The sequence below is a fragment of the Oryza glaberrima genome, chromosome 9 (genome assembly GCF_000147395.1).
Source record: "Oryza glaberrima chromosome 9, OglaRS2, whole genome shotgun sequence".
Lineage (NCBI taxonomy): Eukaryota > Viridiplantae > Streptophyta > Magnoliopsida > Poales > Poaceae > Oryza > Oryza glaberrima.
The window spans coordinates 16,956,361-16,968,159 of NC_068334.1; the positions used below are offsets into that span (position 1 = coordinate 16,956,361).

The 11,799-nt window shown below is 41.3% G+C and overlaps 1 protein-coding gene across 1 annotated transcript; it reads left to right on the forward strand.

Moving 5' to 3' along the window:
* The first annotated feature begins 6,388 nt into the window (after positions 1–6,388).
* Positions 6,389–11,385, forward strand: LOC127784910 (ABC transporter G family member 1-like). The gene is made up of 8 exons (XM_052312322.1): positions 6,389–6,956; positions 7,110–7,189; positions 7,299–7,763; positions 9,436–9,522; positions 9,643–9,771; positions 9,896–10,087; positions 10,255–10,341; positions 10,570–11,385. The coding sequence occupies exons 1-8, from the start codon at positions 6,494–6,496 to the stop codon at positions 11,239–11,241; spliced, it is 2,175 nt and encodes a 724-aa protein (XP_052168282.1). The 5' UTR covers positions 6,389–6,493; the 3' UTR covers positions 11,242–11,385.
* The last annotated feature ends 414 nt before the right edge of the window (positions 11,386–11,799 follow it).

Sequence of the window (11,799 nt, forward strand, 5' to 3'; positions counted from 1 at the left end):
TGGTTTCCTGCACCCTCAAGCCATATCGGTGCTGGTTCATTAAGAAACCTAGCACTGATGTTATTAGTGCTTCTTTATTTAAAAATGCTGTTACTAATAAACCACAAAGATGTGCCGAACTAACCGAGGGAATATATACTACTCTCTCGCTCCCTTGGTCTCTCCCAAACTATTAATTATCTTACACTATCAAGCTTTCCTGTCAATAATCTCTCCCTCCCACTCCCTCTAATCCCTGCTCTCCTTCTCACTCTCTCACTGCCTCCCTACATCGACAGCAACGCGACTTTACAGAGGTGACGCGACGGTTGCTCCATAGGGATTATGGCGTTGGCAGATTGGCAACCTAGATCTAGCCTATTTGGGGCTAGCAAGGGGATGGGGCAGCAATGCGCGGCGATGAGGGCAATGGCACTGATATTGTCAGATCTCTTCTTCCTTGCCCTCAATGCCTCTGCCTAGGGCCTAGTACGAGCTGAATCTAGAGTGCCTCATTCTCTCCATCACAATTAGCAACACTAATGAAGTGGAGGATGGAGGCATTAGCACTAGGCAGGAAGCCTCGTCCTTGTCATTGATCTGATCCGCCACCCTCGAGTCTAACACCAACATCCAAGGTTAACGTCCATTCGTCCTCTTCCTCCATCCGCGCCTTTCCATCTCATCCTCCTCATCCTACCCCCTCTCTCTTCAGCTGATCTCGACATCAATGGTTGTCTGTAGAGAGCAGCGGGTGGGCGGACTTCTTCACCATGTGGTGAACAGCGGTGGCGGGTGGTCCTAGAGCCATGTCATTCCATTTCTGTTCTTCCAATTAAAAAGTGAGGATGTTATAAAGATTGGCCTGTTATATATGTGTTGATTGATTATGTGATGGGTTTTTTTTTGCGGGGGATTATGTGATGGGTTGATTCTGGGAGTTTTTTATTTGGATATTTGATTCATTTTTTGTGCTGGATTCAAATCGAAAATATGTTTTGGAGGGCAGTATCGTTGTCTAAAACTTTAATTATAAAAATGGGAGGAAGTATTTATTAGAAACTTGAGATAAGTTAATTAAATGGCATGGAAAGCTAGCAAGCAATCATTTCTTTGACACCACCATTAATATTATTACTGTGAGCTAACTACTCCCACTAGCTAGCTTAGCCGTCATGTATCATCATTACTCTGCATTAACTACTCACAAGTTGCGGATAGTAGGGTTTGAATTTTCGGTTAGAAAATTTGAATTTACGTACATGTCCAAAAACTTTTAGTATCTTTATATTTAGCGAAAATTTGTTTACATTCAGAGAAAAAACTGTTCAAATTTGAAATACCATTGCTATTCGAATTTTTGTTCCCCGAGATTGATCATTTACATTTCGGAATATAAAATGAAAATAAAAACCCTGGTTGGTTAGCTAAAACACAGCATCACAGCGGTCGATCAATCGATCTCCCTGCCACAGGAAACGTTGCTGAAGCTAGCTTTATATTAGTACCACGTTTATTTAGGTAGTCATTGTAGAAAAACGAGGTAGCTTATTAACCAATAAATAATTAAATGTTAGTTTAAAGAAACTGAAAAAATAGATTAATATATATGTTTTTTTAATTAAAGTAACTAGTAATCCCTCCCTCTATTTTTGATAGTAATATTTTTAAATCTGAAAAATTTATTTTTGATAGGCATATTTCAATCCAACAACTTATCATCTTAATAGCTTTCTTGGATTTAATGTGTGACTCTCCATTCTTCCACACAAAATTAGCTACATGGGCATCGAGAAATGTAAATATTAATGAATCGCTTGTTTACGAGGAATGACTAGTAGCATATTTAAATGGATAATAAGTAGAATCACTTATCCTTGGTCTGTGTGTCAAGATGAAATATGACTATCAGAAGTAGATGGAGGGAGTACTAGCTTAGAAAATATTTGAAAAAAACCATTTAAAAGTTCATGAAACGTGTTCATAAAAAATAAGAGAGTAGAAGTTGAGAAAAAAATATCATAAAGAACACAACCTTTAATCTACCTCTCCGTTCCAGAATATAAGAATTTTTAAGATTTAACACGGGTATTAAGAAAGTAGGTAAAACTAAATAGGAGAAAATTGTGTTTGGTTGAGAAGTTAAGGTAGGTGAGAAAATTGAATGATAGGGGATTGTGATTAGTTAAAAAGAGAATATTGGTGAAGAAGTTGTTATATTTTGGGACAAACTTTATGGTTAGAAGAGTTGTTATATATTTGGAGAGAGAGGGGGTAGAATATATCCCATGTCTGCTCAGGGTAAGTTTTATAGTAGTGGTGTGGCTACCGCTTCTAATCTTAGTTATATCATCTACTTATTAATTAAGAGGCATCATATATATATATATATAAAATATATTTTTCTCTAATACATAAGCCTTAATAACTTTTTTTTGTTGGTTCGCTCTCGCACTGTCTCACTCTCTCTTTATATTTTTCTTAGAGTTATGTATAGAGGTTACTCCTTACACGAGGGTTGGCTTATTCTCTATCTCTTCACTTTTTTCCTCCTCCTCATCACCCAATTTTACATGGAAGTGGAACTAGGGCAATATCTCTACTTTTAGGAGTAAATCTTTATAGTTCTTGCTCTGATCTAGCTAGATACTCACTCCGTCCTAAAGTAAATCAATTATGATAAGGATATGATATAATCTAGTATAGCGAGTCTGGCCACAATTTTCTATCAAGATTTATTGTACTAGATTTTATCATATTAATATGTAGATTGGTTTATTTTGAGACGGAGGAGTAAGTCACTGCATGCATGCCCCGGTGAATCAGATTCCATTGGTGAATGTCAAGCTACGTACTTTATTGGAAACTACTAGTACTACGTAATGAGAAAGATCAGTACTTCTAAAGAAAGTCATTTTGTACAGTGGCATGATCTTCAAATTAAACACAACTTTGACTTTTTGTTTCTATAAAAATATTTATTGAAAAGTGATATATGTATACTTCTATGAAAGTATTTTTCAAGACAAATCTATTCATATAACTTTTATATTTTTAAACTCAACAACTTGAGAGTTATTCATGATTTATATTTCTAATATTTGACTTAAATATTGTAAAAGTATGGAGGGAGTATATAAAACAATACTAGTATACCAACTTGACACGTCATATTATATTCAGAGTATCTCTCTTCAAGAATTTTGTGACCTGACTAGCTTGCATAGGACTTGACAATTGGCTACTCCTATCGACCAATCCTATACGGATCAACCAAAGTTACAGTAGTAATTAACAATAATCTATTCCTTTGACAAGTCTTCATGCATTCATGCTCAAGGGACAAAAGGGCAGCGAACGAATTGAATTTCGGGTCAGACTAATTGGGGGAGCCCTTGACTTGGCTAGCTGCGTGGAAACAACCCCAAATTGCATGTGTCCCCAAATTGCATGTGTAATATATGCTCGCGTGGCAGCTCATCACACAAGTCACAACGACGGAAGCTGGAGACTCTCAATGTGGTGCGGTCAACGTCTGTCGACGTGCATGCATGGTGATCATCGACAAACGACAGATGACCATTCCCTACCTCTCTTTCCGAGCAGAAAACGAAACAGCAGAGAAGCAAACGATCTGATCTGGATTTTTGACGTTTTAGTCCTTTTTTGAAAATGTATTTCATGAGTAGACCCTATCGAACACTTGCTCCAAATATATGTGCTGGCGTCGACATTAGGCTTTGGCACCAGACATTTTGGCGCCGAACTCTCCCACTTAGAATTCTACGAATAACTCTTTCTTTTTTTCCTTCAAATTTTATTGACTCAGCGTCAAATTTTGAAAAACTAATAAATAAATGTATCCTAATTTATTTTTACTAGTTTTTTTATTTTAAAAAACTCCATCTAAATGGAGGACGTGGGTAGCTCCTCCCCATTCCTAGATTTATTGATTTGTTATCAAATTTTTAAAAGCAAGTAGGGGAACCGAATTATGGTATATGATTTGTAATTTTGGGTAGAGGAGGGAGGGACCAATATATGCTCATCCCATATTAAGATTTTATAAATAAAAATAAATTAGCAGAAATGAGTTAGGGTATATTGATCTATCATTTTCATTTCAAAATTAATTGACTACAAATCAATAGGATTTGAAGGAAACTTTTCTAGAGAGTCTGTTTGTAAACATTTTCTCTGAAAGGGCTAAAGTGTGAAAAATCTAGAGCCTCCGAATTGGCCACCTCTGCCGCTGCCAATTTGCTATTGCAAGTTGCAGAGAAGCCATCCATTTTTATCGTTGGAAAGCTGAACGCCCGCCGCCGCCGCCGCCGCCGCCGGGTGACCGGCCTAGTTGAGTTCTCCTCCGCGTTCGTACTGCTGGAAATGCTTTCAAAAGTTGGAAATTGTTGGATATGCTATATATGCTACTATTGTTTTTATTATTTTGTATACTAGTAGGGTGCCTGTACGTTGCTACGGAGAATTTTGTTGATCACGGAAAAAAAAATCTAGCAATCCAAAAGAAACTATAAGTCATAATTGTTCTGTAGATTAATTTGAAAGCAAAGATATATGTTATCATTACAGAAGTATAGTGCAACCTTTTTCGCGCATAAAACAATCTTATGGTGTTTATTAAATTATAAAAAGCAACATAGATAGAAGACAACTATGAAAATTTGATGATGTCATCCAAATAAAGCACAAACAAAAAATCTACAACATCAAGCATTTTATTCACGTGCAGTTGGAGATGCTATTGTTTTGGATGTTTGATTATTATTTTGGACATTTACATGCCATTGATGTGGATGATATAGTTATTGTAGCATGGTCAGAGGTTGGCAGATGAACTATTGTTTTTCTTCATGTCTTGGACAGGCTTATACATTAATTGATGGGTTGTTTTGGTAGTAGAGACGATATCAATCGTGCTATTTCAGTTCCACATGTACATCATTCAGTTATATTAAGCAATTTTCACTGTTATAATCTTTTGACAAAAGAACTTGATAAATATTTATGTGTACAGCGAAACCCAGCAAATGGCAGCACGTAAGACAAATTAAGAGGTGATGCTAATTGATGGGTGACTGATAGTCTGATAATAACGAAATCCAGTACTCGCTCCCTTTCATCATCGTGTTATATATGGAAGAAAAATACCACAAAATAGTCACTTTTTGATATAGATGTTTATTTATTGATGTAAAACAATCACATGATCAAGATGCGTGTCATCATTTAATAATGTGTTTCAAGACGGAGTTTTCTGTATTAATTATCATTCCGAGCTATATTAGTTAGGCGTTCTTAATTACCTATATTAACATCCACGTATTGCTGCAGAAATTTGTATGAAGCAAATAAACAGTTTGAGCAAATGACTATAAATAGCATGCGGCAATTATCAAATTCAAATCTATTAGCTCAACTTCTTGAAGAAGCGTTCTCATGCATGTGCTTCTTTATAGGAGTAATTGTAATTAGTATATGTTGTAACCGTATAAAATTAGAGAATAAGTAAATAAATCTGGCTATATAACGGTTCAAGAGTCCCTGCAGACAGTTACAACTTTATAATTATTATCAATTCTCAATGTAAGAATTACTAAAAAAAAAAACTACAACTTTGGACTAAAGTACACCTTGTTTTTAATAAGAGGCCCAAAGCAAAATTTACTCTTTGTTTCATCATGGAAAATTGAAATTATGACCACACTAAGAAATGAATAAATATAGCCATATATCAATGTGGGATCGAATCATAATGGCTTAAATTTAAGCAAGGGTCTATCAATTTCAATTTGCTAATTATTAATTTTAATATTTTAGTATTAAATTAATAAAATGCTAAAGCGAGAGCCCCCAAGACCAATACAACATTATATTTATTAATTCAGAATTTTAAAGTTATTATATCATAAGAAATACAATTAATGACTCCCCAAACTGAGTTATTTTTGAATTATTCCAAATTTAGGAACTATTTTATCATGAAAACTAGCAAATTTGAAGGCTTGTACCTTCTTCTTCTTCTTCTTTTTTGGACCGAATGAACAGGTGTACGTACTTTTGAATGTCTCAACATTTTAATAACAGTACCCTATAGTACTGAAAAAACGATTTTGAAAATTTCTTGATGCTATTCATTTCGTCTTGTACACATTCTTATGCCGCATCAATTGATTGCTTACTGTCTAAAATTACGTGGGCATCGATCTTATCAGCTTAGATGGGAGAAACTACGATAGAATAACAATTCAAATGCACTTTTGACCGTATAATCCAATTGTCAGTTAAAATTTTTGCAAAAGTCAATTGTACGAAGCGATCGATCTGATCTGTAAGGCGCAAAGCGAAGCTTTGGCTCTATTTAAGCAAGAGCCATGGCTCGCCATTCTTCTTCACACAACGCTAGCTTCACAAGCGCACACCACCTACCTCCTCGCTAGCTAGCTTGCTTGCTCGATCGCTTCCGGTCAAGCTCAAGCTAGGCGTTCTCGCGTTCATGGCGTCCGGGCAGCACCAACCCACCGTGCCGAGGTGGAAGCCGAGCCCGCCGCGGCCGCAGGGCCGCGAGGCCGACGACGTGGACCAGCCGCCGCCGTTCGACGCCGTCTCTGACATGAGCGCCTCCGTGCGCAGCACCGACGGCTTCCCCTTCGGCAGCGGCCGCTCCTCGTTCGCGCCGCCGCCGTTCCTGCCGGCGCGGCAGCCGTCGCTGGAGATCAGCGCGGCGGAGAACGGCGGCGGCGGCGGCGGCGGCGTCGTCGCCCGCGAGCCGTCGTTGCGCCGGCCGGACCAGGGCGTCGTCCTCGCGTGGGAGGACCTGTGGGTGTCCGCCGCCGGCGGGAAGAGCGGCCGTGTCCCCATCCTCTGCGGCCTCAACGGCTACGCGCGCCCCGGCGAGGTGCTCGCCATCATGGGGCCCTCCGGCTGCGGCAAGTCCACACTTCTTGATGCGTTGGCAGGTAACGTGTACACGCACGTCAATTAATCTCCCGATCCCGACGAACACGATCCCTGTCGCTGCAAATAGCGATCGATCGAGTTGCGTGCTAGCTGAGACGAACTCTGACACCGACTGACCGAGCTCCATGTTTTCTGGGTTCACGTACGTACAGGAAGGTTAGGTTCCAGCGTGAGCCAGAAGGGAGACATCCTGATCAATGGCCGGAGGCAAGCGCTGGCGTTCGGCACGTCGGTAAGTCAGCGAGAGATGGACTCGTCTTCTTCCCGAATGTACAGAATTAATTGCTGCATGCACGATGAATAATTGAGTAATGGATGATCTCGTGGAACGCATGGATCAGGCGTACGTGACGCAGGACGACGTGCTGATGAACACGCTGACGGTGCGGGAGGCGGTGCGGTACTCGGGGCAGCTGCAGCTGCCGAGCGGGATGAGCGCGGCGGCGAAGCGGGAGCGGGCGGAGGAGACGCTGCGGGAGATGGGGCTGGAGGGCGCGGCGGACACGCGGATCGGCGGGTGGGCGCACAAGGGGATCAGCGGCGGGCAGCGGCGGCGGGTGAGCATCTGCATGGAGATCCTCACGCGGCCGGCGCTGCTGTTCCTCGACGAGCCCACCAGCGGCCTCGACAGCGCCGCGTCGTACCACGTCGTCAGCCGCATCGCCCGCATGGCGCGCCGCGAGGGCATGACCGTCGTCGCCGCCGTGCACCAGCCCAGCACCGAGGTGTTCGGCCTCTTCCATGGCCTCTGCCTCCTCGCCTACGGCAAGACCGTCTTCTTCGGCCCCGCCGCCGACACCGCCCAGGTATTCTACACGCTTCTACGCTTCCGTATACTGTACAAATACGTACTCGTATATCTATACGTATGTCTTGCTTAATTAATACGTACATTTTTGCCTTTTTTAAAAAAAGAATAATATTTTTGCTGGCGGCTATCATTCACCGGCCACCTGCTTAATTATACCTTTTTTTAAGAAAAAAAATTGGCAGCCAGCCTGGTCGATCTGTGTATTCATACTGTCTATGATATTATCATATTGTCGATGAATCACTTAGACCAGTACTACTACTACTCTTCTGCGATTAGTCAATCCTTTGCGAGATGTTTTCGGAAAGAGAATCATTTTTGCCGAGTTTGTTTAGTCACACTTGACGGGCTACATCAGCTAACCATGAGTTGGAAATAAAAGATTTGGGCAAAGTCAGATGAAAGCTGATAGTTGCAAAAGGTTTTTTATTTTCCGACAATAAGCAGGAGCTGTGCATCTTTCTATATCAAAGGTAGAACTGAAATCCTTAGTTGTCATTGAACAATGAATAGAAAATATAGTTCTAATAAGATACTGATGAACAATTCACATATGCAGATAGTACACATTATTTCAGCCATTACTACAAATCTAAAAACTATTTTTGAAAGAAACAAATCTACAGATTATTACATCGGAACCTTGTGCCTGAAAATTAGTAAGGACAAAATGAGAACTGTTCTCAAACATTGGGTAGTACGTAGGAGGAACCAGGAACTGAACTATAGCTGAAAGGAGACACTAGATCTAACCACTACTATATATGAACTGCATATATACATGCATATTCATTTTAGTATACCAACTAATTGTGACACTAGCTTACTCACAAACAGAAGAACAGAACGAATTTAATGCACTGACAGTCTGACACAGTGACTCCGATAGTTCGGTGACGTGTGAACTTGTCTCCTTGTTCTTCTTTGGCGAGAGCCGCGTGTCTTATTTTTCTGATATCTCATTGAATCCAATAGCGTGGCACGAGCAGCAGAACATATCCACCTAATTATGGAGTAGGAGTATTAAGTTTCACTGCATCGGTGGCACTTAATAATTCAGCTTGACTTAAAGCCTGCAGATTTTAGCTTATGCCAACTGCAGCATGCATCCATACAGCGATTACTCTGCAACGGTCGTTCAGTTTGACGAATTTTCAGTTCTGAAAGCTGAAAGTCCCAGATTACTCTGCAAGGATCATTTTTTTTAGTAGTACTAGAAGTAGGTAAACAACTTTGGAAAGTTTGATTGAAGGTATCAGGTGTGATTGAAGGTGAAACTAAGAAGCAATTGGATCGTCACACACCACTTAACTAGTTTTTGAAGGCAAAGGTCTCCCATTTGACATTTTAATAGCCTACCATGCTGATTACTTGACCTTGACCACACTTGGGTCGAAGTTAGGAAACCGTACGAACAAATCATCAAGAAAAACACGCGTTTTCGGTGATCTACAGCTGCGGTCGCGTACCATGTATGTAGGTCCATAGACAAACGTCAGAAATTTCAGACTTGGGCACTTGGCCACTGTTCTTTGACTCTCTAGCTAGCACTACGGAAAACATTTATAGTTCAGAAATCAGAACTCAGAAGAATCCTTCTGAACTTTTTTGACTGATTATTAGGTAACTGCACAAATTCATTTAATTTTTCTTTGTATTTTTCGCAGTTTTTTGCTTTGAGCGGGTTCCCTTGTCCATCATTGATGAACCCTTCAGACCACTTCCTGAGGACTATAAACAAGGACTTTGACAAGGTGAGTAGCAAATGACGAGATCAAGACGATGGCAATTAAACCATATGAAAGCTGCTGAATTATTGAATAAATAAAATGATCCCGAATAACTCAGTATCTTCTAAACGATCCATCAATCAGGACATCGAGGAAGGCATGGACGGGAAGAAGATGACGACTGCTCAAGCAATCGACACGCTTGTCAACTCCTACAAATCCTCCGTCCACTTGGAGAAAGTGACGCATCACATCCAAGACATACGCGCCACCGTACGTCACACAAATCATCTCTGAATTCTTCTAGCTTTGCCAATCCATCCTTGCTTCTGCTTTTTAATTACTGCGTGTAAAATTCACCAAAATTTCTTTCTGTGATTTCTTTTTTTTTTTACAGGGAGGGGCAGTGGTGAAGAAGGAGGAGAGACCGAGCTTTCTGACGCAGACCTGGGTGCTCACGAAGAGGTCGTTCGTGAACATGTACAGGGACCTGGGCTATTACTGGCTGCGTTTCGCCATTTACATCGCACTGTGCCTCTGCGTCGGCACCATTTACTACAACATCGGCCACAGCTACGGATCCATCCAGGTTCGTCAGCCATGGCCATCACTCACAGTGTCCCATTTTCTTTTCTTCTTTTCTTTTTTTTGTTGCTTTCTATTAGCCGCACCCATCACTGTTCATTACACTGCTACTGTTCATTACCCTTTAGTGTTACTGTGTTTGTGACCGTACGTCCGAAAACATCTCTGCAGGCTCGTGGCTCCATGCTCATGTTCGTCGCTGCCTTCCTCACCTTCATGGCCATCGGTGGCTTCCCATCTTTCGTCGAGGACATGAAGGTATATTCTTGAATGTACCATACAATGTTACCTCTTATTATTTGTATATCATTCAAATAGTTACCATTTTTTAAAAAAAAATCAATAAAATAAATTAATATGAGATACACTGAGATCAAATTTAACCTCTACAAGTTATAACAAAATTTAACTTCTACCCCAGTAACATACTTTTATATCTGAAAATGGATATCAATGTTCACTTAATTCATTGTTTTCTTTATGCAGATATTTGGGAGGGAGAGGCTGAACGGGCACTACGGCGTGGGGTCATTCGTGATCGCGAACACGCTGTCGGCGACGCCGTACCTGGCGCTCATCTCGGTGGCGCCGGGCGCGATCGGCTACTACCTCACCGGGCTCCAGAGCAGCATCGACCACTTCGCCTACTTCGCGGTGGTGCTCTTCACGACCATGATGGTGGTGGAGGGGCTGATGATGATCGTGGCCAGCGCCGTGCCGGACTTCCTCATGGGCATCATCACCGGCGCCGGCATCCAGGGCGTCATGATGCTCAACGGCGGCTTCTTCCGCCTCCCCGACGACCTGCCCAAGCCGGTGTGGAAGTACCCCATGTACTACATCGCGTTCCACAAGTACGCCAACCAGGGGTTCTACAAGAACGAGTTCTTGGGGCTCACCTTCCCCAACAACCAGGCCGGCGGCGCCGCCACCATCACCGGCCACGAGATCCTGCGAGACTACTGGCAGGTGCAGCTGGGGTACAGCAAGTGGGTCGACCTCGCCATCCTCGGTGGGATGGTGGTGCTGTACAGGGTGCTCTTCTTCGTCATCGTCAAGCTCATCGAGAAGATGAAGCCCATGGTGCAGAGGCTCAGGTTCAGGAGCGACGCGCCGTCGGTGCACATCGCCGAGAATGGCTCGGCAGGAAGCCTTTGATCCAACATCGATTGGGGCAGTGGTTTTTACCCATAGGCATCTGATATATTAGTGGTGTGATATATGTGAACATTGTATATGCAAGGGTGAGATGATGTCAGTTTTTTTGTTTGAGAAAGGAAAAGGAAAAATGTTTTTGTACTACTCGAGAGTCTACCCAATATAGATTATGTATATATATATTACTGAAAATATCTTGGTAACTTTGGTAGCACTAACATTCTACTCCCTTTGTTTCATATCTTAAGACGTTCTGATATTTTTTTTAGTCAAACTGTTTAAGTGTAATTAAGTTTATAGAAAAACAGAGCAAACATTTTTAATATCAACAAACATATTAGGATTAATTAGACTAATTTGGTGTTACAAGAGTGCTACATTTCTCCATAAATTAGGTTTAACTTATAGATTTCTGATTTAGAAAAAAAATCAAAACGACTAATCATATCTCTGTGTATACCACTTCAGCCCATTTTATCACAATTTTGCACGTTTTTCTTTTCTTGACCAAAAATACATAGGTGAAAATTCACTCGTGGGGCCAAGATAACGATGAGC

What these genes read in the sequence shown, in the direction of transcription:
- LOC127784910 (XM_052312322.1), top strand. Translation starts at nt 6,494, where the DNA reads ATGGCGTCCGGGCAGCACCAACCCACCGTGCCGAGGTGGAAGCCGAGC. An exon ending in ACTTCTTGATGCGTTGGCAG is followed by an intron (nt 6,957 to 7,109) that starts GTAACGTGTACA and finishes ACGTACGTACAG; the next exon opens with GAAGGTTAGGTTCCAGCGTG. An exon ending in ACAGCTACGGATCCATCCAG is followed by an intron (nt 10,088 to 10,254) that starts GTTCGTCAGCCA and finishes ACATCTCTGCAG; the next exon opens with GCTCGTGGCTCCATGCTCAT.